This window comes from Rhinolophus ferrumequinum, chromosome 22 (genome assembly GCF_004115265.2).
Source record: "Rhinolophus ferrumequinum isolate MPI-CBG mRhiFer1 chromosome 22, mRhiFer1_v1.p, whole genome shotgun sequence".
Lineage (NCBI taxonomy): Eukaryota > Metazoa > Chordata > Mammalia > Chiroptera > Rhinolophidae > Rhinolophus > Rhinolophus ferrumequinum.
The window spans coordinates 791,559-819,533 of NC_046305.1; the positions used below are offsets into that span (position 1 = coordinate 791,559).

At 62.6% G+C, this 27,975-nt stretch overlaps 3 protein-coding genes across 6 annotated transcripts; 1 reads left to right on the forward strand and 2 right to left on the reverse strand.

Moving 5' to 3' along the window:
* The first annotated feature begins 19 nt into the window (after positions 1–19).
* Positions 20–881, forward strand: BGLAP (bone gamma-carboxyglutamate protein). The gene is made up of 4 exons (XM_033093369.1): positions 20–139; positions 292–330; positions 470–539; positions 629–881. Exons 1-4 carry the CDS (start codon positions 76–78, stop codon positions 756–758), a joined length of 303 nt encoding a protein of 100 aa, XP_032949260.1. The 5' UTR covers positions 20–75; the 3' UTR covers positions 759–881.
* An 81-nt stretch (positions 882–962) lies between these two features.
* PAQR6 (progestin and adipoQ receptor family member 6) lies at positions 963–5,199 on the reverse strand. Of its 2 annotated transcripts, none has more exons than XM_033093363.1 (8): positions 5,054–5,199; positions 3,902–3,977; positions 3,352–3,479; positions 3,071–3,276; positions 2,832–2,958; positions 2,434–2,530; positions 2,189–2,339; positions 963–1,854 (listed from the first exon to the last, which is right to left on the reverse strand). In XM_033093363.1, exons 2-8 carry the CDS (start codon positions 3,950–3,952, stop codon positions 1,580–1,582), a joined length of 1,035 nt encoding a protein of 344 aa, XP_032949254.1. In that variant the 5' UTR covers positions 3,953–3,977; positions 5,054–5,199; the 3' UTR covers positions 963–1,579. The 2 variants fall into 2 exon arrangements, with proteins under 2 accessions (XP_032949254.1, XP_032949255.1); XM_033093364.1 differs by lacking the exon at positions 5,054–5,199 and adding an exon at positions 4,471–4,555.
* A 682-nt stretch (positions 5,200–5,881) lies between these two features.
* Positions 5,882–27,963, reverse strand: SMG5 (SMG5 nonsense mediated mRNA decay factor). 3 transcript variants are annotated; one of them, XM_033092914.1, is made up of 22 exons: positions 27,722–27,963; positions 24,198–24,296; positions 23,536–23,659; positions 23,077–23,233; positions 21,213–21,302; positions 20,379–20,468; positions 19,706–19,784; positions 17,541–17,666; positions 17,378–17,446; positions 16,751–16,959; positions 16,166–16,303; positions 15,494–16,075; positions 14,361–14,536; positions 13,344–13,419; positions 12,556–12,731; positions 11,650–11,808; positions 9,497–9,556; positions 8,976–9,135; positions 8,483–8,573; positions 7,655–7,729; positions 7,203–7,341; positions 5,882–7,088 (listed from the first exon to the last, which is right to left on the reverse strand). In XM_033092914.1, the coding sequence occupies exons 1-22, from the start codon at positions 27,793–27,795 to the stop codon at positions 7,005–7,007; spliced, it is 3,033 nt and encodes a 1,010-aa protein (XP_032948805.1). In that variant the 5' UTR covers positions 27,796–27,963; the 3' UTR covers positions 5,882–7,004. The 3 variants fall into 3 exon arrangements, with proteins under 3 accessions (XP_032948805.1, XP_032948806.1, XP_032948807.1); XM_033092915.1 differs by lacking the exon at positions 27,722–27,963 and adding an exon at positions 27,323–27,391; XM_033092916.1 differs by lacking the exon at positions 27,722–27,963 and adding an exon at positions 26,504–26,524.
* Between the last annotated feature and the right edge of the window lie 12 nt (positions 27,964–27,975).

The following is a 27,975-nucleotide window of genomic DNA, read 5'->3' on the forward strand; positions in this document are numbered from 1 at the left end:
GCCCGGAGGGTATAAATGGAGCTGGAGGCTGCGGACGCAGGCCAGCTGAATCCCAGCAGCCGCCGCGGAGACATCATGAGGCCCCTGATGACCCTCGCCCTGCTGGCCCTGGCCGTCCTCTGCCTCGCTGGCCAGGCAGGTGAGTGTCCCCCGCTCCGCCCGGCCGAGGAGGAGGGGGGCTGCGAGCGGAGAGCGCCTGGCCTCCCCAACAGTCCTCCCCAGGCTCAGCCCCGTGGGCCCCCAGCTGCCAGAGGCGTGAGCAGGGCTGAACCAGGCTGCTTTCCTTTGCAGGTGCAAAGCCCAGCCGTGCAGAGTCCGGCCGAGGAGCAGGTAGGACGCAGGCCTGATGGCGGCCGTGTGCCCATCACCACCCCGGTCCCCAGCCGCAGCCCCCTGCCAGGCTTTCAGCCTGCTCCCCACCTTGTGCCCCCAAACTGGCAGCCGCCCGACCCCTGGCCTCTGTCCGCAGCCTTCGTGTCCAGGCAGGAGGGCAGTGAGGTGGTCAAGAGACCCCGTCGCTACGTGGACCCGGGGCTGGGGTGAGAGGACGACGAGGAGGGAGCACCGGGAGGGGAGGCGGGCCTTCTGCGGGGCGCGGGGGGCTGACGCCGCTGTGTGGGACTCTCAGAGCCCCAGGCCCCTACCCGGACCCCCTGGAGCCCAAGAGGGAGGTGTGCGAGCTCAACCCCGACTGCGACGAGCTGGCAGACCACATCGGCTTCCAGGAGGCCTACGCGCGTTTCTACGGAACCGCCTAGAGCCTGCCGCCCGCCCTGCCGCCTGCCCACGGGCGCCCGCCGCCTCCCCGCGCCCTCACCCCTGCCCTACCCGTGTGGGGTCCCCACCGGCCCAGCTGCTCCAGAATAAATCCAGAAGAGGAACCGGGGGGCTCCGCCTCTTTGTGCGTCTGGGGGTGGTGCCGGGAGGACGGCGCCGCGCGGGTTGTGCGTCCTCAGTCCGAGTGCTTCCCAAAGCGCTGGGGGTTTTTATTTGTACCTGCCTCGCTCCAGAAGCATTGAAGGTGGCTTTCTAAAGTTTAGGGTCCCCGCTCTAGCCCAGCACCCGCCCCCCACCTCAGCCCACTGCACTGTCGGTGACACACCAGAAGGCCTGCACGCCCTGCGCGCACAGCTGTGACCAGGCTGTGACCAGGACAGACTCGGGGCCCAGGCTGCCAGCAGGCGGCACTGGCTGGTTGGGGGCGGGGGTGACAGTGGGCCCCTCACCCCAGTTAGCAGCGATCAGGGCAGCCCTGGGTTAGTTGTGTTAGTTCGTCCCTGGAGCAGCAGACAGGGGACCCGATGCAAGCCCCCCCACACCTGCCCATCCCAGTGTCGGGGGGCTCCTGCCTGGACACACGACGTCCCCTCTCAGACCCTCAGCACTTGCCCGGCACCACCAAGCGCACCTCACTGACCCTCCTGCTCTCTGCGCCCACACCCTTCCCGTCCTCTGCACTCTCCTCAGTCACTCGGTTCCAGGCCCAGAGGCGACCCCACATTTCAGGTCTGGATCTGGGCTCCTCCCCGGCTCCAGGGCTTGGCCCCTGCCTCCCTCCAGGGCAGCCTCCGAGATGGGCTCACTGTTGCTTGGCCTTCGTGCCCCCCTCCAGCAGGCCACCCTGCAGCAGGGGACAGGTACTGGGGGCCCGGAACAGAGAGGCTGAGAAGGCCGCGATGATGAGCAGGTTCCCAGCCACCGCCAAGCCCAGCGTGGCCACCGTGCCCGCCAGGCCCAGAGGGGGGTCCTGTGTGGCCAGCCAGGCTCGGCGAGACCCCATGTCAGCCAGCACGGCCTCCAGCTGGAAGTGGGTGCCCAGCACCGCACAGACGTGGAAGAGCTGGTGGCTGTGGCCTGTGGGAGGGTGGGCAGGTCAGGGCACACACCCCATGCCCCAGGCAGCCCCGGCTCACCCTGGGACCCATGGCAGGCAGCCCATCCTCTGGGCCTGCTAGTACCCCAAAATTAGGAAGAAGGAAGCCTGACTCCCAGTTACCGGGAGGAGAGAATGAGCGGACAGGCGTGAAACAAAACCGCTGGCACACAGGTTACTAGTTTTGCTGTCACCCACAAAGTGGAGGGTGGGCCTGGACCCCGAGGTCCCCCAGGATGTCCTCTGGCCATAGTGGCCTCTCCGCTCTGGGGAGCTGTCTCCCCGCGCCCCCTCCCAGGCCGGGCCTGCTCTCACCGATGTAGTCAAAGCGTCCGGGTGCCAGCCGCTCGGGCAGGTGGGAAGTGAAGAGGAAGCCGGTGAGCAGAGCGCACACGAGGTGGTAGCCGTGGCTGGAGCTCAGCGCCTCCTGCCCACAGCTGTGGCTCCCGCCCCAGCACAGTCCCAGCTGCCGAAGGAAAGGCAGGGCTGAGCAGGCGGGGCTGGGGCAGTGGCTGCGGTGAGGGGGGCAGCAGGGCCGGGCGGGGATCCAGGGACCTTACCCGGTAGAAGAGGGGGAGGTTGTCGAACAGGAAGGGGTAGGCGAAGGCGCCGGTGCGGAGGGCCTTACTGAGCCCAGGGCTCTCCAGCTCGGGGAACCTGGGGAGCAGGAGGCAAAGCTGGTCAGCAGCTGCTGCTGGGGTGAGGTCAGAGGAAGAGGGAACGCCAACGGAGCTCAGTGGCTCTGCGAGCCCTTCATGAGCAGCTGCACTTGACCTCCGTAAATGACCACACCTGGGAAGGGGCTAAAGACGTCCGCCCCTTAGGTGGCTGTAGAACGAAAGGAGACAGTGCACATACGGTGCTAGCGCCAGGCTCGGGCTGGCTGGCCGGCTTGGGCGATCCCCGGGGCCCTGTCCTGTCCCTCCGCCCTCCCCTTCACCGCTGGCCAAGAACCCACCGGGAGTAACAGGAGAGGCCGGTGCACAGGAAGGAGTTGAGTGCGGCGGCGGGCACAAACAGCTGGTGCAGGCGGCCGTGTAGCCAGGAGGCCGGCATGGAGTAGGCGGCATAGGGGAAGGCGCAGCCTGGGGAGCAGGGGGCGCGGCCGAGCTGAAGCCCGAAGGGCGCACCCTTCCCCGCACCCCGTGCCGCCCGCCCGCGCCCGGCCGCCCCCGCCCCGCCGCCCGCGGGGCTCACCCAGGCTGTAGAGGCTGAGCGCGCCGTAGTCCAGGAAGTAGCAGATGTGGCGCGCGCGGGGCGACATGGAGCTGAAGGTGTGCGCGCAGCACGACGCGAAAGGGTAGAGGCAGGTGGGCAGCAGGAAGACGAGCAGCGGCCAGTGGTAGGGCTCCGCCCGGAAGCCCGGGCCCCCCGCGAGCGCCAGTAGGCGCCACAGGAAGTACCTGCGGCGGCGGCACGTGCTCAGCCCGAGCCGCAGCCCGTCTGAGCACCCTCTGAGCGGGGACAGCCTCCCTCACCAGGTGGGCAGGAAGTGAGTCCAGATGTTGACCGTCTCGTTGGTCATCTGGAAGGAGCTGAGCACACAGTCCAAGGCCGAGCTGGTGGGGCGGCGGTAGCCAGATATGATGCCGTCTTCCCAGAACACCTGGGGCAGTGGTGGGCGGGAGAGGGGGGTCACTGTGTACTGTGCCGGACCCCCCTCTCCGCGAGCGCTAGGGGAGCAGGCTTGAGGACAGTGGGCTGGAGGTCACAGGGGCCCCACAGCCGACTGCCATCTTAGCACAGGGTCCAGCACCCAGAGCGTAGATGAGAAACAAGAGCCAGCGCAAGGGGCCCACATAGGATGGCGGCCTGAGCGGGCACAGGCCGGGGCTCTGGGAAGGAGGCTCTGAGGAGCATTCTGGCCTAGGGAGCGGGTCCCCAGCCGGCTCCCCGGAGCGCAGAGGAAGCTCTCACTGCAATGGGAGGGACAGGAGTCAGCCTGCAGGAGGGGCTTCCCCCGTTGCTAAGGAGCCTCTGCCCCAGTCAGTCCCGGGGGAGTCGGTGTTGGAGGGTGTAGCTCCTCACCCGGGGGACCTGGTGGACTCGAAGGAGCTGGGGTAGCTTGAGGCTGAGCATGGTGGCCCGGCACCTCCACGTTGACCTAGAGACAGAGTGGGGGGAGGCGTGCGAATCAGGTATCTGCTCCCATCCACAGGCCCCTTATCACCGGGTCCAGGAGGGGCCTGGTCAGTCCCAGGGTGGGCTGTGCGCGCATGCGTGCGTGTGGTAGCTGGCCACCAAGCTGCTTCCTTCAGGCCAGGGGAGGCTGGCCCAGCTTCCTGACCCCTCCCCATCCTAGCCTGGGGGCATCCGGTCACCACACTGGGGGGCTGGTCGGGCCTCCTCCTCAGTAACCCCGGACCCTGGGTCCAGGCCCCCATCCCCCAGTTCTGTCTCAGAAGCCTGCCTCTCGGAGGTCCGCACTGAGAGCTTAAGCCCACCCACCACCAGCGGAAAGCCCTGGGTCCACGGTGCGCGGGGAGAGTTCCCGGGGACGCCAGATGCCCGCCCGGGCACGGAATTAGGGGGACACCTGGCTTTTTGAGGACTACCCTTGTGCCCCTCCTGACCCCATGGCCCTCTCAGCCCCAGACCTGTGTCCTGCGTCCGGTGGCTGCGGCCGCTCAGGCCCTCTCCCAGGCACATTCCTTGGCACAAGTGGAGGGGCGGGGCCCGCTAGGCAGGGAGCCGCCGGAGGAGCAGGGACGAGGACACGCCCCCACCTCCCGGGGCCAGAACTTCCAAGCAACTCTGAGGCCTAGCCCCGCCCCTCTTCCTGTCGCCAGTCGATCCCCCGAGCCTCGGCTCCTGTCATTCTACAGTTCGGGGACCCTCTGCGCGAGGTGGGTGCTGGGAGCCTGGCTGGGAACAAGACAGACCCACCCGGTCCCTAGTCCTTGCACCCCGGCTGAGCTTTAAGACAGATAGGGCCTCGAAAGGTTTCCCCCTGCCGTTCCCGGGAGCAGGATGGGGGTGCTCCCACCCGTGCGGAGTGCTGCCCAGCGACCTGGGGGAGGGCGGGCAGGATGCTGGCTGGGTTCTAGCTCCGCTCAGGGTCCCTTCCCTTAGCGTAAGGCCTCTGCACTAGAATGTGTGCTGTAGCCTTGCAGATGGGGGAGGGGCTGCCCCAGCTTATCACCCCCCAACGGGGGCAGAGCCCCAGGTGAGCTTCCTTACCCAGAGCTTGGCTGACGCTCCTAAGCTGGTGGGTCAGCAGGCCCGGGGTGCTCCAGCCGCCAGGCCAGCAGCAGGGAGAGGAAAGTGGCAGGCCCGCCGGCCAGGCCTGGGCGGGGTGTGGGAGACAAAGGGGAGCCAGGGAACAATCCCAGCCTTGTGCAGCCTCCAGGGAGCGGCGCGGGGTGGCCCAGGCCCATTAGCAGGCAGCTCACTCGGCGGCCTCCACACAGCAGCCCCTCCAGCCTGACCCAAGCGGAGATCAGACCGGCCGGCACAAGCTGGGGCGCTAGCCAGGGCTCGGGCTCCCCCAGACCGGGCTGTCCCCGTCCAGCATTCCCAGTTGGGGGTGGCTCTGCCTGTGGCTGGGCGGACAATTCCCAATCCCGGCCTTGGACTTCAGAAACCACCCGTCCCTCTGCTTCGCTGCCTCCGTCCAGGGCAAAGGCCTCTAGCGTGTTGGTTGGGCCTCGAGGGACCTGCCAGGTTCACGGCGTTACACTCGAGGTGCCAGGCCTTGCCAAGGGACAGGCTGAGGACTTGGGCTGGCTTCGAGGCCCACCCTGTATCCCCCGGAGGCCGCTGATTCCAGCGACCCAGCTGGAGACTGCAGACCGGCCCCGGGGCAGCTCCGAGGCTTTCAAAGCCCTGTTCTCACTGTTACCCGAAGACACCAGCTCGACAGGCTGTCACAAAACCACCTCTGCACGGTTCGCTGGAATCGCCAACGTGGGGCTTCAATGGGCCCCTCACAGGAACCTTTCCAAAGGCCGCTCTAGCAGGCCGTTCCCACCCCCGCGACTGGACAGACACCAGGACACACGGTGGGCTTCAGGGTCTTTATTATAAAGTGATGCTCGTCTTAGTCCCTGCCAGCTTGTCCCGGGCGCCGTCTCGGAGGAAGGAGGCAGGAAGCCTGTTCCTGAGAACAGCCTGGGAAGCTGGACTAGCGCTGGGGGTAGGGACAGAGCGGAGACCCCCAGCCCAGCCCAGCCCAAGGGGGGGCCCAGGCAATCCTGGCCCAAGTGCCACCCACAGCCCTGCCCGCTGCCCTGAGCCAGTCGTGCTCTGTTCCCCAGTCACCTCCATTCCGGAAGCGAGCCCACGCTCAGCTCTACCGTGAGGCTGGGGAAGCCCAAGTAGGGGAGCCCCCTGACCGGCCACTTCCAGGGGCCTCTCCTTGATCCAGTCGGGGTGGTGGCCTCACTGCACCCCCTCTCCTCTCACTGGCACCCCCCGTCCCAGCACAGCAGCCAAGAGCACAAAGCGGTGACTGGGACTGTTGGGCACAGGACTCACGAGCACAGGCCAGTCTGCTCGCGGCCCTTGCGGGGGCTGCTCCCTGCCCTGGGAGCTAGATGGGGGCAGAGGCAGAAGCGGGGCGACTGCTATTGGTGCAGCCAGCTCCAGGTCCCTCTTCCTCAAGGGTCCCCAAGGCCCCAGAGCTGCCCAGCCCCTGCAGGGAAATGGGGACAGGTGGTCCTGGAGGGAAGGGTCTGCAGAGCCACCCAGGTATGTGGGGTTACCCACTTCTCCCCCAGGGCTGGTGGCTGCAAACTCCTGGTCCCAACCACCTCGCGTCCTGGGGGAGGGAGGAGGCCCCTTTGCTGTCCCTTCCCCTCCGAGGTCCGAGAACCCTTCCAATGACACGCAGACACCCATGCCTGCCACCTGCCCCTGGGGACGGCAGGGGGTTGAGGCAGGAAGGCTGACTAGGGCCCACAGGCCTCTCCTGCCCCAAGCACCTTCCTCAGTTCCTGACATCGTCTTGGCAACAGGGGACCGCACCCCCCACCAGCTCCGGAGCCCTCCCTCAGCCTGCGTGCTGCGGGGCTTCCCTCCTAGTGCGTGCTGAGTCTGCGTGCGGTGGGGTGACAACAGGTGGCGGTCCTGGCTGCCGGGGAGGGCAGGAAAGATCTGGAGTCAGCGCCACTGCAGGACCTGGGGGTCAGTCTCAACCAATCTCCTTCCACTGCTTGTAGAAGTCCAGAACGTTCTTGATGTCCACACTGGCGTGTGCAGCGGCCTGCAGAGCTGCCTGTGCACAGGGGTGGGACAGACGGGGACAGTCTGAGCTCCTGTCCTGGCGGGCAGGCCGGGTGGGGGGGGTAGGGGCGTGGCAGAGGAAGGGGTCCCCTCCCCCGTGACCCACCTGCATCGGGCCTGAGAGTGCGCTGGGGTTGTCCAGTGGAAGGCCAGTGACAATGGTCACCATGCCACTCGGGTCCTCCTCCCCGGCCCCCTGGGCCAGAGTCAGCTGTTTGCAGCTGTCCAGGATCTTATAGAGCGCCCTGGTGGGGAGAGGAGGGAAGCCAGCCGGCATGAGCTCGGCCAAAACGCCAGGCCTCCCAGGACAGAAGCTGGGGACAGGGACTGGGAGGGCACCAGCTGAGAGGGACAGAAACCAGGCAGCCGGGACTGCGGGCGGGTCAAGCCAGCACTGGAGATGGGCTGTGGGGAGCGGGCTGGCGAGGGCCCAAGCACCTCTGGGGCCTGGGCGGGTCGGCCACCAGTTTCAGAATTTGCTGGCCCTGTCCCCGTCCTGTCACTGTGTGTATGTGTGTGTGGGGGGGGAGGGGGACAGAGAGGCGGGGCTGAAACTACCAGGCGTCTGCGTCCTGCCTCTTCAGCTTGTGCCGCTCAAAGCTCTTCCCCACCTCCTTCTGGCAGCGAATGTACCTGCAAAGGACACGGGGAGTGAAGGTGGGGGGCAGAGGAGGGCGGGCGCCCCACACAAAGCGGACCATTGTGGCTCAGGGGCCCGGTTTTAGGGGGTGGGAGGGGGCACGTCTCTCCCATCACTGGGAGCCATTTCGCAGTTTGCTGGCCTCTGAGCCCAGCTCGCTTTCCTCCGATAACATCGAGTCCTGGTCCCTCCCGGGGGAGGGGCTGGGAGCCAGGAGCAGATGCTTTCCAAGCCACGCTTCTGGGGACAAGGCCCAGACAAGCGGGCTTTGTGCAGCTTCCTGGCCAGACAAGGCCGGTGGCGGGTGGGGGGTCAGCCAGCAGGGAGGCCAGAAGGAAAGGCCTGAGTGGGGCCCTCAGCTCACGGTGGGGGGTGGGAAGCCCCCACAGCCCCAGGAAGGCACGCCCACCCACCCTGCAGACCTGACCGTGTCTGCGTCCCAACCATAAAGCCAGAGAAACCCCTGTAAAGGTGCCCATGGGATGGGCAGGGGGGGTGTCCGCTCCCCTGCCCTCCCCACAGTGAGGCAGACGGATAGCAGGTCAGAGACCCCACAGGGTTCCTGGCTCTTCAGGTCACTTCTTTTTCAGCACCTAAGACCTGGACTTCTAATTATGTCTTTGGTTCCCCCCAGGCAGTGAGCAAACCTTGAGCAGGGACCGCTAGTGTGTGTCACGCACAGGTAACAAGAACACACACCACCTGTGGTCTGGGGGCCTCTCAGGACTCAGCAGGCCTGCACTCACCTGTTTCCTTTTTTAAACTCTGCCTCCAGGTATCGGATCCCATCTCGTGCCCCCGGATGTTCCTTCTTCAGCAAATCCAGGCCATCGATCACTGGTGGGCAAGGTGGGGTGGGGAAGGACAGAACAGGTGAGCTCAGAGCGCGGTGACGGGGCTCTGCAGGGCACCTGCGCTCGCCCAGCCCTGCGGGACGAGAAGGCCGGTGGCCCCCACAGGGCGCCTGGTCCTTCCAGAGTGACCTGCCAGCCACGTGTTGGGCAGTTTCCCAAGTGCTTTCTTTCCCTGAGATCTGCCATGTTTCTCCAACCGTCCTGAGCCGGGGGTGAGCAAGGGTCAGCAGACTGTCGTGCCAGTTCAGGGATGAAGTGGCTGAGCTTCAGAGGCGCAGGGACTCGACCAAGGCCGCTGTGTGAACGGCCCCAGATGAGGGTCCAAGCCTAAGCCCAGAGTGTCAGCCACTGTCTACCTGTCCCCCTGGCTCCCCAACATGCTCACCTGTCCTTGGGATGATGACAATGAAACGGCCACTGGTGGCCAGCTGGCGGATGACAGGCAGGTGCTGGCACAGGGCCTGGGTGTCGGGGACGAGGTAGGGGGACATGGCTGACTGGGCCTCGGGCTGCTGCAGGCTTCCCTCCAGCTGAGACACCTCGAGCTGGTGAGAGAAGGCAGCGCTGGAGCAGCCGGGTGGGGAGGGCAGGGCTCAAGGGGGCTCTCATGGGGCTCTTCCTGCTGCCAAGGGGTACAGGGGGCTCCTCCTACCAGTGGCCTTGGAGAAAAGTAGAAACAAGGCTTAAGGGAACAAGACAAGGAAGAGAGAAGTGGAGGCAGCAAGAGGACGCCTGGGCTCCACGGAGAATGGGAGAATGGGCGTAGGGACCAAGATCTGAGAGGCCAGGAAGGGACCTGGGCCAGGAGGGGGCGGGGCGGGGCTGAGCCGGGGGCGTGGCTCCGCCTGCCCTTTAGGCAATAAAGGTAAGAGCAAGACGAGCATCTGGGTCTGCCACCCGTCCTACCTGAAGTCGTAGCTGGGCCATGTCTCTCATCAGCCTGTTCCTCCGAGCTTCCTCCTGTGCCTACGAGGGTAAAATCAGCGCTGAGCTCGGGCTGGGCCAACTTGCTGGGGTCACACTCCTTTTCTGGGGACTGAAGTAGACTTGGCCCTATTCAGCCAGCTCTCTAGCGGCCTGGTGTCTAGCACGCCCACCCTCAGCCCGGCGCTGCTTTTCCTCGGTCTCTGGATGAGGCTGAATTCCTTAGCACAGTGGACGGAGAGGGCTTCCAAGGGGGAACGTACCTACAGGACGTGGGGGGCCACTGCAGGCTCTGTGACGAGTGGCGTCATCGGGGTGGTGCTTTAAAACGAGAATGTGGAGGTGCCACCTCGTTCTGAGCATGAGGCTTCCAAGCAGAGGCCCTCTGAGGGACACTACAGAATAACTGACTAATACTCTTCGGAGAGACCGAGGGACTGTCGCGGGCTGAGGAACACTAACTAAGGACACACAGCCAGAGGCAGGCGGGACCCTGGCAGAGGAAACAGCCAACAGTGGGGAACCCAGTGCGACGCCCTGCCGTCCCCCCTCCCTGGTTCTCACACTCACACACCGGCTGTGCAAGGTTCAGCCCCATGCTGCACACTGCCGTGTCCCCTTCAGGCATCCTGGCCGAGGGAGAGAGGCGTGGCCACAGCCCCGGGGGGCCCACTGCCCCACAGCCCTGGGCAGACCAGCGAGGATGTGTGGTGCCCTCTCTCTTTTCACTGCATAAAGCCAGCCCAGAAATCTTCCTTTTCAGCTGGAATTTGAGTCCTGACTCCATGTTCTAGAGAGGGGCTGGGGCACTAGGGTAAGTCCCCCAGAGACCCACGCAGGTGCGTGGGGTCCACCTGGGCTCGGGAGCAGCAGCTGCTACCCAGGCTCTGCTACCGCTGGCCCCACAGTTAGAGACGTGGGCCGGCGTGCTTCTTGGGGACCCTGAGGTCTTGCAGGGGAGAGACGCTGGAGCCCCAAGCAGGAGCAGCGGCCTCAGGCGCCCACCTGCCCTGCTGAGCCCTCTCCCCTGTCACCCTGCACTTCCTCGTCTGTAAAATGAGGGTGTCAGCACCACCTCACAGGGCTGCTGCGAGGGTGAAATTACATGTCCGTGCAAACCAGGCTTGGCACACAGAACTCTCAGTAAGTGACAGATGAGCAGGAGCGGCCCCAGCAGGCCACGGCCACGGCCAGTTTGCCCTGTGCTGTCCAGCACCACACGGGAGGGCTTCGCAGGTACCCCTGCCCCCCAGGAGGAGTCAAGAACTTCAGGCTGGGGGAATGCCTACAAAACCTCTTGCACTTTTGCAGCCCTGTGACTAACTTCCCCGTAATGATTTTTGTCATCCCCTGTGTTTTTCCCTACAGAACAATAAAGGCCTTAACACAAAAGGTTTTTTAACAAAATGTCCTTCCTTTTAAGACAGCCGGGAAGGGGGTTTCTGGGGAGACGGTGCCCTCCCAGCCCAACAGACCACCCGTGGGAAGGGGTGCTCAGAGGGGGGGGCCCAGGAACAACACAGGAGGGGACTGGCTTGGGGTGAAGACGAGCCTGGGGCTTGCCGAGCTGCATGTGCTGTGCCTCCGGGTCAGACACCCCCAACACATCGGTGCCAGCTGCGCCCAGGGCTGTGCCAGCCCCACTGCGGAAGCCAGGCTGCCGCCGCCAAGTGTTAGAGAGAAAGGCCCGTCTTGTTCGCTCTGCAGCCCCAGTGCCTGGGGTACAGCCGGGTCTCAGCAGGGCGGACGTGCAGCGAGTGTGAACGGAAGGACTTATTGAACGTACAGGAGCGAGCACAGGCCACACCCTCCTCGCAGGCCTATGGGGACGGACACCAGTGCCCTCCACTGCATTCCAGCCTGTCTCCGCCTCTCTGAGATCACGTGCCAGACACTGGATGGGCACTCTATCGTCACGCCAGTCCCTAAAGCCGATTCTAACGTAGCTGAGCAGGGTAGGTGACTCCTCCGTGCACAGACCAGGAGGTGACAGACGGCCCTCAGCCCCAGCAGTGGACACAGGTCGGGTGCCAGGCTGCCTTGCTCCCAGCCCCACCCCAGTGCCCGGCCACATCACACTGCCGAGCCTGGCCCGGCTCCTCGGTGCACACGGTGGGGGTGTCACGGTGACTCACCATGCGGAGCTGGGCCTGCGCTTGCTGCAGCAGGCCATCCTGCTCAGATGGGGCTGCACTCACGAAGATGCCCACGGCCGGGCTGAACTGCAGGACGCTGCCCTGCAGGCGGGCGACGAAGTGGCCGAAGCTGCGGATGCAGCAGACGCGCACAACCGCCTGTGGGGACATGCGAGCCGGCCGCTGAGCGGGTGCCACTGCCAGGGCCCCCCCGCCTGCCTCCCTGCCCCTCAGCGAGTGGCGCTCCTCGGGAAGGCTGGTGGCCTGGGGTGGGCATGGAAATGCTGAGGCCCAGAGCCGGGCACCGGGCTGGAGGGGGGTACCTGGCTCCTGCTGCCACCTCCCCATGTCTCAGTTTCTCATGTGCAAAATGGGGGACAGGACGGTATCAGCACCTCCAGCTTAGTTTAGTCAGCAGAACCCTTCTTCCCCATCAGATGCAACCCTACGCAGAACCCTCATGTATTAACCAGACTACAGCCAAGCTGCTCTGGCTGGAAAGGAGGCCGGGGGGCCTGCTTGCCTCCCCAGCTGCCCCAGATGGCCCACGTGCTGACAGGTTCAAGGGTGAAAGTCACTGACCAAGTGGGCAGCATGTTCCCTTCCAGCTCTAACTTTGGCTGCTTCCCATTCAGCTCAGAGGAGGCTGGGCCCACAGCAGAAAAGATGGAAGATTTCAAAGCCCTAATAACCCACGTGCTCTGGTCCCTACAAAAGGGGCCGAAAGAGTGAGGCTTGTTCTACAACAGCAGACCCGTGCAGGGCAGCCACCCTGCCAAGAAGGAAGCTCAGACGGCTCCGTGAGCGAAAGGACGCAGAGCCTGCAGCCCGAGGGGAGGCCGCCTGAGCTGGCTGTGCTGCCATCGGACTGACAGCAGCGCCTGGCCCGACACATCAGGGCCTCACCTCCTCTAAGGTGCTGAGCAGCGGCCGTTCTGAGCCAAAGTGAAAGCGCCGGTGGGCAGCCCGCAGGGGAGGCAGGTTCCGAAGGGCCGTGTCCTCTGGGAGCAGCAGGCTAGAGGGGGCGTCAGGCAGTTCACAGCCCTCAAGGAAATCCTGGACCTCGGGACACAGGGCCAGGCCTGGGGAGAAAGAGGACCCTTGAGACCATGCCCTGGGGGAGGCCCCAGGCCTATGAGACAAAATGGGGAGGGATGGAGGGAGGAAAGGAAAGAGAGACACATGGGGCCGCCAGGCGGAGCTCGGGAGGCATGGAGCAGGAAGGCCGGGGGAGCAGGGCAGGTGGGGGACCAGCACTGGGAAGGCCCCCGACTGCAGGGCAATCACGCTGGATGGGAGTGAAGAGGGGCCCCAGACACAGGAATGAACAGCTCTGGCAGAAGGTGCTGGGACGTGGAGGTTTCCAGCTCTGAAGGTCAAGGACGATTCCCCACTAGCAGGGCACCAGCGCGGCACCAGCGCCCGCGCCCGGGGCTGGCTTTCAGGCCGCTGCTCTGCCCTGCCACTGCCTCCCCTGGGACCACCCCCGCAGGCCAGGCCACCTGCCCACGTGGGGCGGCGTTGGGGTGAGAAACCCGAGAGGCCAAGGCCACAATGACCGCTGTGTGTGGCAGGCAGGTGGTGAATGCCATTAACCTCCTTACCCCGAGGGCTGGGTCACCGGGAAGGGGGACAGGCTCCGTGGGGCCAATGAGGGCAGGGAGGAGAGCAGTGCCACGGCCGCACACACTCACCAGAGTCCTGGAGCTCGCCAGCCGCTGGTAACAGGTTCAGCAACACAGACAGGCGGTTCCACAGACTCTGAGAGCTCTGGGGGGAGGACACAGCGTGGGGTGACGGTGAGCCAGAGCGCTACACTTGGGGGCCTGGGGCCCTGGTCACCAGCCCAGAGGGACAGATAGAAAGTGAACAACAGAGGCCCGGGGGCAGTGGGGAACCTGGGAACAGGGGGCTGGTCCAGTGAGGGAGCAGGGCAGCCTTCAGCGTCAGCAGAAGGCCTCCCAGAAAGAGGAGGCGTGGCCACAGCGGGGACCGTCCTGATCTTGGTCCCCACTGTGGGGACCTCTCCCCCTCTCCCCCTTGGTGGTGGCCTCTCCCTGCCGAGCCCCATTTTCTCTCCACCCTCCATGCCCATGGCTCCGTCTTAGCACGCTCCCCAATGACTAAGTGCGTGAGTAACTAGACTGTCACCACCACGAGCACACACCCAAGGGCGTGCCTGGCCCTGAGCACTGCCACCTAGGGAAGGGGACGACCGTTGGGAGAAGGGACCTCCGCACAGGGCAGGTGTGCTCCTGGGGGAAAAACACTGAAACAAGCCTCCAGGCTCCAGAAGCTCCCCCCTGAAACCCCGGACCCGGGGAGAAGGCTGCCATCGCCCCAGCCAGTGGCTCAGGCTGTGGACGAGGCACCTCCACAACGGACGGGAACCCCAGCGCTCCCCAGACCGGTCGCTGCCGTCAGTGCTCAGCGTCCCCTCCTTTGTCGGGACTGCACACACAGTCGGCACGACTCCTAACGGCAGGTGCTACGCCTGGCGCTGGGGTACAGAGCAGTCCAAGCAGCTCCCCTCCCCACCCACACGATTTGCATCGCAGGCCAAGGCTCCTCCAGGGCAGAGGTCAAGCCTGCTCTTCCTGGAGGGGGGAGCCCAGCGCAGTGGTGTGGCCCGGACTGCCGTCCTGCCACACCATCCCTGCTGCCGTGCCCCCGCGGGCACCTGGCCAAAGGCAGGGGCCGGAGCGACCCACCTGCGCACACACGATGATGAGGTCAGGGTTGGTCCGCAGCCAGTCCAGGAAGACTTTGACGGCGGGGAGCAGGCCTTCGGCCACAAGCACCTGCAGCTTCTCCCGGACGCTGTGCTCATTCCGACAGGAGCGCCCGCTGGACTCACTGCCCTCGGACTCAGAGCTGTCCTCTGAGGCTGGGGGGGACAGGACACCGGGCTAAGTGACCAAGGGCACGTGTGACGGCTCGGCTGTGCGCGGGGAACACGCCCGCCCTGCCCCGACCGCTGAGCTCTCGGGGGGAAGACGGGAGCCCCTCAGACCCTGGCCCACTAGTGTCTAACTGGTGACTTAAGCGAAGAGCCTGGCGCCGTTTTCCAACACGAGTCTCTTAGACACGTGCTGCCGTGTGAGGCTGCCCTAGCGCTGTGCTTCCCGGGCGGGGAGGCAGGGCGGGCGGGAGGGGCCGCAGGGGCAGGAGGGGGCGACAGGTACAGGAGCCACCTCCAGCTCCCGGCAACTCTGTTCCTCGGCTCAGGACACAGCGGCCGCCCCACCTCCAAGCACCAGCCTCGTTTCTGCTGTTCATTCACTGCTGCCTAAGCGCCCACTCCCCACGCCAGGCGCTGAGGCCAGAACAGGCTCTCCTGCCCTCAAGAGGCTCACAGGCTAGCTGGGGACACAGACAAGTCACAAGTTCACGTGACTGGGAAAGGGCTGGAAGCTGTGAGGTGCAGAGGCTATGGGAGCCACAGGAAGGGACAGTCACCTCGCCCTGGAAGTCCCAGACAAAGTGACTTTTCAGCTAAAATCTACAGGGCAAGTAAGAATCAGCAAGCGGCAGGCTCGAGGTGAGAGAAGGGTGCCCAGGGCAGTGCTAGGCACAGCGGCGAGCGACAGGGCCACCCAGAGGCTCTGCCAGCGCTGGCTGCCAGCGACAGGTGCCCCCTCCGCAGGGAAGACCCACCGGCCCTGGTTGCTGCTGGCTTTTCTAGCTCAGGAGCCGTGGGACCTAGGACGGCCCTGGGGAGGAAGTCGGGCGGGGAGGCAGCCCCACACCCACGGGCGGGGTGCAGGGGGAGGAACGAAACCAGGAGAGCAGGACGGCTGGGAGCTGGGGAGGACGCGGGGTCGGAGCCCCCGAGGCCCAGTACCTGGGTCTGCGGGCTTGTCCACATCCCCGTTGACACAGGGCGCGCGGGGCTCGGAGGGCGGGAGCCCCAGGGAGCTGAAGCTGGGCGCCAGCCGGAAGCAGCGCTTGGGCTGGAACATCTGTGTGGACATGGCTCGCAGGCTGCTGGCGATGCTCGCCTCGCTGGGGCCCACGGGGCCGTTCACGGCCTCGGGAGCCTCGGGCCTGGCCCGCGGGGGCTCCAGGGCTGGGGACCGTGTCCCCTCCTCATCCCCCATGTCTTCCAGGTCCGATCGGGACTCCTGGCTGTTCATTTCCGAGTCTGTCTCGGCATCAAAGGCTGTGCCCCCGCCTTCGAGGCTCTTATCTGAGCCGCTGTCGGAGCCCTCGCTGGCCCGGGCCGAGTCGCGGCTCGAGTCCGAGTCAAAGCCCTCACTCAGGTCACTGTCGTCGCCGGCTTTGGGCAGATGGCGGCGGCGACGGAGGCAGGACAGGCGGGAGAACTTCCGGCTCCTTCTGAGCTCGCCTGCTTGAGGCACTGCGGGAGGGGGCTCGGCCCCTGGGCCGTCTTCCTTCTCCAAGGACTCCTTGCCCTCGGCCTCGTCTGTGTTTGAAAGAGGCTGGTCAGGAAGCTGGAAGGTGTCCCCGACCCTGCTTGTGCGCCCACCCCGCCCGGCGCTGCTCCCCCACACACCTGGGCCATCACTCTGCAAAGCCGGGACGGGGTTCTCGCCGTCCTCCAGCTCCGCCTGCAGCCGCATGTTGACATGGTTGACCAGGTGGGAGAAGAGGGCCAGCGTGAAAGCGATGGCCGCGCTGTACTGCTTGGACCCTAGAGCCAGGGGAGCAGGCGTCAGGGCCCGGCCTGAGGACACTGCACCCTCAGCGTTGAGGCCACACCCTGTCCAGCTCTGCCATCATGCTGATCTCGACGTGCCAGCTCGCGGTGCTTCCTCAGCGCCCTCCCGGCCCATCTCATCTGCCCTGGCTTTGACACGGGCCCCTCCCCAAACCCCAGCACCTCCACATCCAACTGGCTCCACACACACCCGCCAGCGGGGGTCTGCAGAGTGGACCCTTGTATCTGCCCGGGCCGGCCTGGCCGTGCGTTTGTGGGAGGGTGAGGAAGGGACGCAGTGGGCCGTTGCCTTTGTTCATTCACAGGCAGCTCCCTCGTGGCGAGGGCCCCGGGCCCGGGCCCTGCCTGCCCACAGCCAGCGGGGCCGCAGCAGCGAGGCTCGCAGAAACCGGGGCAGCAGAGAGCACCGGGGGGAGGCACCTGCTCTCTTGAGGCTGTGCACGCCCATGAGGCAGATGAGCAGCATCTGAAAGATGAGAAGGTCCGGGAGGAACGCATATCCACTCTCGTGCTCCTCGTCCTCCTCACTGGCCAGGCTGAGGTTGGGTGAGGAGGGCAGGTAGAAGAGACAGAGGTTGAAGTCCTCCAGGACCGACTGGCAGAGTGACGTCAGCTCTGAGTCCACAGAGCTAGGGAGGGGTGGGAGTAACAGGGGGTCAGTGATGGAGGCGGGGGCGGGCGAGAAGAGGGGGATACGGGATTCAGACACGAGACGACGGGGTCCTATGGGGAGACCAGAGAGTGCACAGGGGGACGTGGGGCTGGGCTGATCCCCAAAGCACAGAGGACAGCACGGGGAGGGCGGGCGCGGAGAGGGGCTGCGGTGCTCCTCCCGCTCAGCCGCTCTTTCCACGTCCAGTGAGAGCCCACTCTGTGATAGAGGAGAGCTGCCCGGAGAGCGGGCACAGAACCCTTGGGCGAGACGGGGAAGGATGTCAACACAGGCTAACTGGCTGGAAGAGGTGCGCCCGAGAAACAGAAGCCGGCACCCCGTCTCTGCTCAGCCCACGGCCCACAGATGGTGGCGGACCCCCGCCCCCCACTCACCTGCTCTGGGGCTGCAGCAGGCTTTGCAGATACATGAAGCTCACCAGCAACCGCTTAATGTCTTTGCATCTGAAATGAGGAGCCCAGAGGACAGTGAGTGGCCCGAGTCCCTGGGTCCCACAGCACCAACTGCAGGACAGGGGCTGCTCCCTCCCAGCCTCACCGCTTCCTGCTGGGGGACAGCTTCCGGGTCTCGCACTTCTTCAGCTGGTGGTACATCTTGGCAGCTTTGTCATACAGCCGCTTGAGGTTCCCACAGGCCCCCTCAAAGGACACTTCCGACTGGATGCTGAAGGAGACAGAGGCGGGCTGCTGAGTCTTAGCAGGGCAGATGGGGGAGGGGAAATGTCGGTGGCCCTGCCAGGGCTCTGGGGAACAGGGCCACCGTCGGTAGGGCTGCCCCAGCCGCCCCTTCCACACACACGGGTGGAAGCCCTCTCCCGAGAAAACACACAGCAACCTCCAGATTCATCAGTGAAGATGACGCCTACATCTCCTGTGCATATAGAAATGAGACAAGCAATCCTACTGTGTTACAAACTTAACTTAGTTACCAGCCCTGAAATACATTCTTCTTTTTTAAGCATCTAGCACTTACTAGATAGCGTTTAACAAGCACCTACTCTGTGCGAGCACATATACGTACACTATTTCAGCTGAGCCTCTCAACAGTCATTCAAACGCAAATATATACTGAGCGTCCACTGTATGTCAGGCACTGCACCCCACTACTGTCCACATACACAGATGAGGAAACGGGGCCCGGGAGAGCGAGCACATTGTCCGGCTGACACAGCTAACACAGGGCAGAGCCGGGCCGCCCCCGAAGTCTGGCTCCACCGTAACGGTACAGAAAAGCGAGGTACAGAAAAGAAGAAATACGTCTGTGGTGAATTAAAGGTAGCCACAAATTCTCGGATGCTCCTTCCACTGGGCTGTGTCCTGGGACCCTTAAATCTTGGGGGAGGGGGCTGGAGGGGACCACACAACTGCTTTGACCAGCAGGATATTGTACAAGTGACTCTGCCAGTCTCCAGGCCCAGGTCTTAGGAGACAGGCAGATTCTACTCCCAAGGCTCCCGGGTCACTATGTACGGGGGGGTGGGGGGGTGCTGGGGTGTGTGTGTGTGTGTGTGTGTGATGTCAGAAGGCCGTCTGCCCTGAGGAACAGGCCACAGGGGGAGACTGAGACCTCCAGGGCTGCTGAGTCCCAGTGACTAACCCCAGGCTGTGCCACCAGGAGAGCGGCCCCACGGAGCCCTGCCAGACGCCGAAGCCCCAGACCACAAGACAGGCGAGTTAGGTCGCAGGGTAGGACTTACGCGTAGCAGGTACCCCCCGAATGGGGATGTGCTGGGCTCTTTGGAAGTGATGGACCCTAAATCATGGTATGAATGTGATGGGGGTCCAGGACAAGCCACATGAGTGGTGGGAAAGACGCAACGGAAGGTGAAAAGCCCGGTAACTGGACTGAGAGGTAAATGCAGCGGCACGGGGGGCCAGTCTGTACTAACCAGAAAAGAAGGGGCACCCTGGGAGCGAACACCCCACTCGTACAGGGACCAGGTTTCCTTGACCAGGTGAGCCCAGGATCGTGGGATCCAGGGCAGAACCCAGCGCTTTTCGCTCCGCACTGACCACCTGAGCTATGAAGACCACCTCGTCCCTTTGCTCTGAAGTCCAACTCACGACACAACCTCTTCTGAGGATGACGTGGACCTCACGTAGGCGTGAGCCCTGATCAGGGGGCCACAGTGCGTCTCCCAGCTCCCCTGGCCGTCCGTAGTCACCATCAGGCAATCAACAGCACCCCGGTTCACCTGTCAGTCTCACGTGCAGGGGGTGACGGGGATTCAGTGCCCTCAGCCTCATCAACTTCGGGCGCCTTGAAAAATACGCTTCTCCCCAGAGCTGAGTGTCAGACTGGGGAAGCTGTGACCCGCCTGCTGTTATGCTAGCCCCCCACACTGTCATCCCCTGGAGACACTAAAGCTCTACAATCCGAGGTTCTGGGCAGAGGCTACTCTGTAACATTTTCTCGAGGTTCTGGGCAGAGGCTACTCTGTAACATTTTCTCGAACTGGTTTCCTCCTTCGACACAGCCAGCCTGTATTTTGCATGAGATAGCGGACGGCGTGTCGGCTGCCCACGTGCCTACAAATGCAGGTGGCTGTGTAAACAGCAGCAGGGCTGTGTGGGGAGGGACCCCTCAATCTTAGCCTTCCCCTCCCTACTTCAGCCAGGAGCTAGCGAAGGGAGGGAGGGAGGAGAGAAAGGAGTAGGGGCACGAGCGCAGGGCTGGGGCGAGCCAAGCACCCCAGTACTCACCAGCGCAGGTAGCAGTACATGGCTTCCACGCTGTAGTACTTGCTGCCGGCAAGCGTGCCCAGCTGGTTGAAGGGCATTCCTGGAGAGAAAGAGAAGCCCCACGGCTGGAGCCACAGACGCACCCGAAGCTGCCGGGCCCGACCACAGCGCGGCATCAGAGAACCCGTGGGGAGCGGAGCTGGGGCTGCGGCCACAGACTCCCCTCCGATCAATCTGTCCCCGCCCGGCCCACCAAGGACCGCAGCTCTGACGGGCGCCACTCCTTCAGCGGCAGCTGTGGCTCCCCCAAGGCTGACAGCTGCACAGGGCCGTCCTGTCCCCCAGCCTGGTCCCTCACTCTGAGCTCTCCTTCCTACACGCCGCTCCCATCTGTCCCAGTCCCTTCTCTCCCTCAGCTTCCTGTGGGCAGATGACACCGTCTCCCCTTTCTACACAGACCTCAGCGACAGGGACGCCCCTCTCCCTTCCTTCCCTTCCGCCTCCCTCCTTCTCAGTCCAGGACTTTCCCCTTTCTCTTCCCCTTCTACCATCTTCCAAGGGTGCGTTACAAGGCAGAGGATGCACCACACGGGACCAGGGGAGAGTCAGGACGGCCCGCCTGCCACCTCAATGGCATCGTCCTCCTCCTGGAAAATGCTGCTGGGCTGGGAGGCCCCAGAGGGGCTGCACTTACCAATCTGGGGGGCTACCGACAGGGCTTGGTAGTAAAACCTCTCAGCCAGCAGCTCGGTGTCCACGCCAGCCAGTTCATTCTGATACCGAGCTGCAGGGGACAGAGGAGGAAGACGCATGGCCCACGTTTCAGGAGAACAGCCCCTCACCTGGGCGTCCAGTCTGAGGAGCTGTAATAGGAGCCTGGGCAGGAGACACCTGAGCCAGGAAGCAGGCTGCTTGGGCCTCTGGCACAGCCTTAAATCTGCATGGCTGCTGTTCAACTCTCTCCCTCGTGCTAAGTTTGAGACGTAGAGTATTTAGTGTTTGTGAAGTAAACAGGCTCTTCTTGGTGATCTCCTGGTGAAGGGAGCTGCAGCAGCACATGTCATTGCTAAGGGCACTCGGGCGGGCGGCTGAGGGAAGCACTGGCAGTGCACACTGCCTGACGGCCCGGCAGGAGCTGGGGCAGGAGGGGACGGAGGCAAGCACCCAGCCCGAGGACCACGCTTGTCTGTCAGGACTGGGACCCGGGGCCATGGAGAGCGGGAGAAGGTGCTTTTCCACTAAGAAACATTTGTCAGGCAGGAAGTCCTCCCTGAGGCCTGCTTTCACTTCCTCTAGGAGTCCATGGAGAAAACAGAAAACCCCAAAGGAGGAGAAACTGGTATCTCCCCAAACCACTACTAAGACGGAGTTATCACCCTGACTTTCCCAATGCTCAGACATTTTCCTTCTTCCTGTACTCACTGATTCTCTCCAGCTAACGGAAGAACAATGAAAAGGAGGGAACTCTGCTTAAGCAGATGAAATGGAAAGTAGCCCCAAACAGAGAACGAAAGGTTCAGAGTCTTACACAAATCCCCCAGGTACACCAGACATCGGTGGCATGCCATCTGTGCCCAGTCCATCTCCTTCCCTGAGGCAGACACTGGCTTCTTGCATCCTGAAAGAGAGGGAGACAGATCCGTGAGCCCACGCCTGGTCCCCTACCTGTGGGGAGACACCTTTCCTGGGTGGAGAAAGGAATAAGCCAGGGCTGGTCTCGGAACAGCGTCTTATGAGACAGAGCAGACTCCTTCACGGGACAGGAAGGAACTGGACGGGAAGGGCCAGGGTCCTCAACCCAGGACCGCTTCCTGGGGAAAAGTCACATGGACACCATCATAGGGAGGCTTCTAGAAAGGAAGAGGACCTGCGGCCACAGTGTCAGGACAGTCCCGGGTGCGGGGGTGGAAGCTCCCACATCAGGAGCAAGGTCAGGGTGAGGACGGGATGTGAAGGAGGCCCTGCTCCGGGGACGAGGACCGCAGAGGACGCCGTGGCCGCCGCCTGGGGCTTGCCCGTGACGGAGACACGCGTGCTGGCCATGCCCGAGGAAGGGGTGCCTGGGTTCACACCTCCGTGTAAGTTCAGTCAGAGGAATATTGGGGGGCAGCTCCCAGGTGCTGGGCCCTGCCTCGCGTCTTCCAGTGTCACTCTGGCTGGGCCTCGCAGCGACCCCGCGAGGTGGCCATTCACTGTCCCCCTCACCCACTCCCACTGTACAGCTGAGGAAATCGGTCACACAGCGAGGAAGGTCCCAGGGCAGCCTGGCTCTGGAGACAACCCTCGATTCTACCCCAGCTCGCAGCCGCTTTCCTGGGTGTGCAGCCCCCATGTGAGTGTTTGCTAGAGAGACACCTCTTAGTTGGCTGAATGGAGAAAACATCAGAAGGACAAAAACTGGAGATCCAGGGAATCAACTTTTGAAGTAAGTAAGGGCCCTTAATCCATTTTTAGGCGCTGGATCCTCGGGCCATCTGGTAGAAAGCCTACGAACACTGTCTCTGATGAATGCTGTTTTGTTTGAAACGCACAAAATGCAGTGTTGTGCTTCTGTCTAGAGACTGTTTCCAGGCCGTGCAAGGACACAGCCCTGCCTCTGAGCTGCTCCCATGTCCGGGTGAGGGCGGGGCGTGGGGCTGAGGGGGCGTGGCGTGGCTGGGGGCAGGGCGTGGGGCTGAGGGGGCGTGGCGTGGGGCTGAGGGGGCGTGGCGTGGCTGGGGGCAGGGCGTGCAGAGCAGGAGTTAGAGGAGGGGAGGAACCCTAAAGGGTGGCTGAGCACCCCTAAAGACCTCCATCTCTGATGCAGTGTCTATGCCCTGGTGAGGGCTGGGCCTAGAGCTGGCGTGTGGGGCGCAGGGCCTGGAGAGCAAGGGTTGGGAGAAGGGGAGGGGATCTAAAGGGTGGCACAGCTTAAGAAAAACCCCCAACCAGAAGCAGAGGCCAAGTACGGCTGCCAGCACAATACTCGGGTGGCTGGAGAGACTACCCTATGTTGAAAGAGTGTCCACAATGTCCCCAACATTTCTAAAAATGTCAATACTTTCATCAAACCCTGGGAAACAACCTCTGAAGTTAAAGGAACAGTGCCAGCCAAATCCAACTGGGAGAAGAAACAAATGCTCTAGTGCCAGACCTAGTCTCGTTCATTCCATCCGTCCCGACTCCGCATCCGTCTGCAATCCCAGATCAACGCAGGCCTGTCTCCCCTTAAGACCTTCACCCGAATGTATACGCTTGTTTGCATCAACCCAAACGGCACGACATCTGTAGGTCTTGCTAGAATCCTGCCTGCCTGGCGGGTCCCACGCTGCAGGGCCGAGCTGAGGGCCGAGAGGGCCGACGTGGGGGCCCAGGTGCTGGCTGCTCCAGCCCCCCCGCGAGACGTCACTGACCTATGAGGGGGTCGGTCACGTGGGTCCAGTCGATGCAGCACTGCAGCTCCAGCTGGTAGTGGGACTGGATATAGAGGAGGAGATGCTGGTAGAAGCCGATACCTGCGACCAGGTGTGTCCTGTAGGCACATTCCAAGGTGCTCCGGCTGTGGATATGCTGGGGCAGGAGGGGAAGGCATGGCTGACGACAGGCTCGGGGGACCGTTCCCCCGCCCTGACCCCTTTCATCCCACGAGGAAATGAACTTCTCTTCTTGGCTCTGGAGCTCGCCCCACGTCTCCTCCTCCCCCTCAGGAGTCACGTCACACCCTTACGTCTCCCCATCTGGGTTCGGCATCCCTCCTTCCGCAACCCTAATTCGCCGGATGCCGCCATCTCTTCCTGGGCCCCGTCTCCAGCCACGCACGTGCTGGCCCTCCCTTCTTTAGCTGCCCCGCGCCGAGCCCGGGCCTCGCCCACCTTCTTGTTGGTCTTGATGAGCTGGATGACCTCGTAGTACACCTTCCTCCACAGCAGCTCCTCCGCCTTCCTCCCATAGTCCACCGGGTGCAGGAACATCAGCTTGACGCACAGCTCACGCAGCCTGCAGGGGCGCAGCAGGCTCGAGGGGCTGCCCAGGCCCCGCGGGGCACCTGCCAACACCCCCCACACACACTCCCCGGCCTCCCCAGAGACAGGCAGGGTCAGTCAGTGTGACCGGGACGCAGCAGTCCCGGCAGGCACGAGGCGCCCCAAAAGACAGACGGGAGCAGTTAGAATGATGATCAATGACCTGCACTTTCTGCCCTGCAGCCTACCCTCCTTTTTTCTCTGCCTTTGTATCCCCTCCTCCTTTCCTTTCATTATCAGTATGGCCGCTTCCCCAACTCAAATGGCACCAGCCTACCAATGTGTAAGCTGCAGACAGAGGGAGGGACCCCACCTCCTCCTAGGAGGGCCAGAGACGTCCTAGCCCCTCACTGTACACGGGGTCGGGAGGTGAGAGAACGCGTGTTCACAGGTGACAGCGTTTCTAGAGGCCAGGAAGTATGGGAACACGCGTTCACAGGTGACACTCTCTTCCTTTTGGGGGAAGAGAGGTAGAAGAGCTGTAAGGGCCTGTGGTTTCGTGTCCAGCTTACTTGTTCCGCAGGCTAATGCTCTCTGCTTTGAACACGTCTTGATAAGCGGTTTTGTTGCAAAGGATGAGATCAAGTCGATGCACGGCGTCCACCACAGCCCTGCAGGGAGACACAGGCCACTGAACCGCGAGCATGGCGCACCCAGGACGCTGATGCTGAGCCCAGAGGAACGGCGCACGAATCGGGGTGGGGACAAGAAGGCAGCAGGCTGAGCTCCGCACCAAACAAGATGAACTCTCCATCCTCATGCAGCCGCCGCCCCCAGGGGACAGCTGGCTACGAGGGAGACATTTCCAATGGTCACAACTGGGACGCGGGTGGTACGGGGGGAGGAGTGGCTGGTGGCATTTAGTGGGTGTGCTAGACACCCCACAGTACTCGGGACAGCCCACCACAATAACTACCCCACCCAAAACATCGACAGTGCCAAGGACGAGGGACCCTGCGACACGGGAAGTGGACTCTCCCAGGGGAAAAAGCACAGGCAGCAAATCTAGGGTTTGAGCCCTGGCCGTGCCTCCCTAACTCTGTAACTTGGGGCAAATTACTCTTTAAGCCTTAGTTACCACACCCACAGCAATGGAGATAATAGTATATGCAGTTACTGCAGAGGCTGTCGTGAGGATTAAATAAAATAACCTATATACAACATTGGTATATGGCAGGCAGTCAACAAGGAAAGGAATGAATGAATGATTACGGAAGGGCTTCTTATCTCTGACATAAAGGAGTGCCATTCCTAGCATGGAGTTCTGCTTTGGAATAGTGGGTATGGGAAAGCGGGGTGGGGATTCCTGAGCTGCTTCATCATAAGGGCTCCTGGATTCTGCTGAACGAACTATTTGCTTAGTACAGAGTGTAGGCTCTGGCTCTAATTCTCACCAGCTATGTGGTCCAGGGCAAAATAGCTATCTGACTTCCTTATGCCTCAGTTCTTCCATCTATAAAATGGGAATAACATTATCACCTATTTTGTGGGGATTAAAGTGGCTAATGCAGAAAGCACTCATGACAGTGGTCCATACATAGCAAGTGCCCAGTAAGTCTGACCTTCACCCTTCTTGTTATAAGGCTGCGGAGGAGACACCAGACGCTAAGTGAAAAGGCCAAGGAAATTCGGTGGATGGCTAAGACGTTCCAGAGGGAGGTGTCATCTCTGGAAGGGTAAAACCCAGAAGGTGACAGACAGCAGCTGTGACAACAGGGGAATCAGGCACAGCTCTGGACACAAAAGCAACCGGTACTCAGGGAGTGATAATTCTGAGAACAGTCCGGATCGTTCCAGAAGACTGAAACGTGCTGCTGGACTGAGGAAAGTGGGCCATAGCAGGCGGGCGCCCTGTGGGGGCTCAGGGCGTACAGTACTAAAAGCTGCCCTATACAGGGCAGAATGACAGTGAGTGAGATGGTAATCAGGCCTTGTCACAAGCAGTCCTGAGAGCTCAGCCTTTCTCCAACCACGCTGGGCTGCCCAGAGGTGGGAGCCAAGCCCTGTAGCCAGCCTGACCCTGGATGCCAGGGGCACAGGCAGTCGTCAGGGATTTACTCTATGCCAGCTTAGTCCCCAGGGCAGGGCTTTTAACTTCAGTGCCCTAGACAGATGTGGGCGGGTGTGTGTGTGTGTTTATGGACAGGCTCTAGAGTGCTCCCTCCATTCTAAAGGTTAATAACCACTACGCTGGGAAGTTCTAACTGAAAATTCTTAAACCTGCGAGGACGCAGCACTGTTTGCTCCATTCCCCATCAGACCATAAGCTCCTCCACTCGACTGTAATTTCCTGTAGAACAAAACCCACAAAAACTGTCTTGTGTCTCATTCACTACTGTACTCCCAGGCCTAGAACAGTGTCAAAAAAGAAAAATGTTTTTAAAAACTAGTTCGTTGGCCTAATTAATTGGTGCTTGTGTCCCTTTCAGCATCCTTTCTCCAGCTGCCTGCCTTCTGAGGGGCTGAAAACGTTTCAGAATTTCATTTCTGTAAGCCGTTAGATTGTGAGAAAGTCCCAAATTTACTGAAGCTCACAGTGACAATTCCAGTCTCACAACACACACTTATGTGGGGCAGAGAAACAAGACCTCCCTCCCCCAGTTCCTTCTCCACCCACCCTTGCTACAATAAATTATAAAAACAGAGACCCGCCGCCTCCAGTTCCCACGCTGCTCAAAGCTGACAACACACGACTGCAGGCAGACTTCCACGAGCACACAGGTCAGCCACACATCGGCTTAAGCCAATCAGTCCTGTGCAGGTAGTGGCTTGAGAAAATACTAGATTTGAGAATGATCGGGATGACCAGAGCCTTTACCAAAGCTGGAGACAAGTAAGGCGTCTTGCAGACACTGCCCACGCTCTGTCTGACAGGCAGCTCTGACACACGTGCCACCTGGGGGCAGCCCACAGTGGGAGCCCAGGGGCTGCGGGACTGGATCACTTTTCTATTTTGGGAGCAGCCCACGCTCCCCTCTGTCTCCGAAGCCGAGCAGGCAGGATGCCCACTCAGGAGGAAAAGACAACATGCTCTTGACTCTTTCACTGCCAAGACAGGGCCCAGGGCTCCGAAGGTCCATCTCTCGTGCAAACCCTTCTATTCAACAGAGCCTGAGCCAAAGGAAAACCGCAATCCCTACTCCCTACCAGAAAGGAGAAAACCCAACTGGAGTCTCTATGCTTCATTCTATGTCCATCCAGTTCTAGAGCCCAGGTTCCAGCTGCCGAACACAAAATATCCTTGACCCAGGGTGGGAAGAACTCATCCTGGCCGGTTCCCAACACAGGACTGAAGGGCTACAGACGCCGCGGAGCGTGAGAGGCACTGCGGAAATCAGAAACCAAGACTGGAGGTTGCCTGGCAAAGGACTGGAGTCATGAGGCTGGGGCGCCGGCAGGAGTCAGGAGTCCCCAGGTGCCCTGAAACGGGCTCCCGTGAACCAAGGACACTGGACTCCAAGTCCTTCTGGGCCCTTTCAGTCCAACAGTCTTCCAGCCTCTTTCCTTTCATTCAGAATCCCAAAAATGTGAGCCATAAGGGACCTCAGGACGTATCACATCCAAATTTCTCCTTTTAAGGACGAGGACGCTCAGGCCCAAGGTCACACCGTGAGACGCGGCAAGGCGAGGACCTAACCTGGCTCTCCCGATTTCGGTCCTGCGGGGTTCTCAGGGCTCATCCCTTCCGGGTTCTCCTCCATCTCGGACTCCACCCTCACCTCCCCCACCCCTGCAGCCCTCAAGTCCCCCCCACCTTTGCTGACCCCAAAACCGCAAAGCTCGGTGCCCGCCCCAAGTTCACCGCTGTGGGGATCCCTCCCTCCACGTGCTTCCTTCCCAACCTCCCACCCACCCAACCTCTTCTTTCAGCTCCGTCCCGGGTTAGGGGGCCCCCCACCCGCTCCCTCCAAAACTGCACCCTCCTCCCTCGCCCGCGCCCCAGCCCGGCGCCCGGGCCCCGCCCGCCTGGAGGCCCCGCCCCTCGCTGTCCCCCCACTTCCCTCCGCGACTGCACTCACGCCCCGGCCCCTCTCACCGGTAAAGCCGCTTGGTGTGGAGGACCTTTGCTTCGGGCTCGCTGCTCTCCCCTGGGGGGGGGCCTTGGCTCATGGTGCCCGGGCCCGGGGGCGGCTTCCGGTCACAGGCCCCCGCCACCCACCGCTACCTCCACCACTGCCGTCTCCGGCCGTAGCCGCAGCCGCCACCGCTGCCGGCCCTGCTCGGCCGCCATCGCTGAGGCGGCTGCCCGCGACTCCTCCTCCGCCTGCCAAATCTCGCGATAGCAGCTGC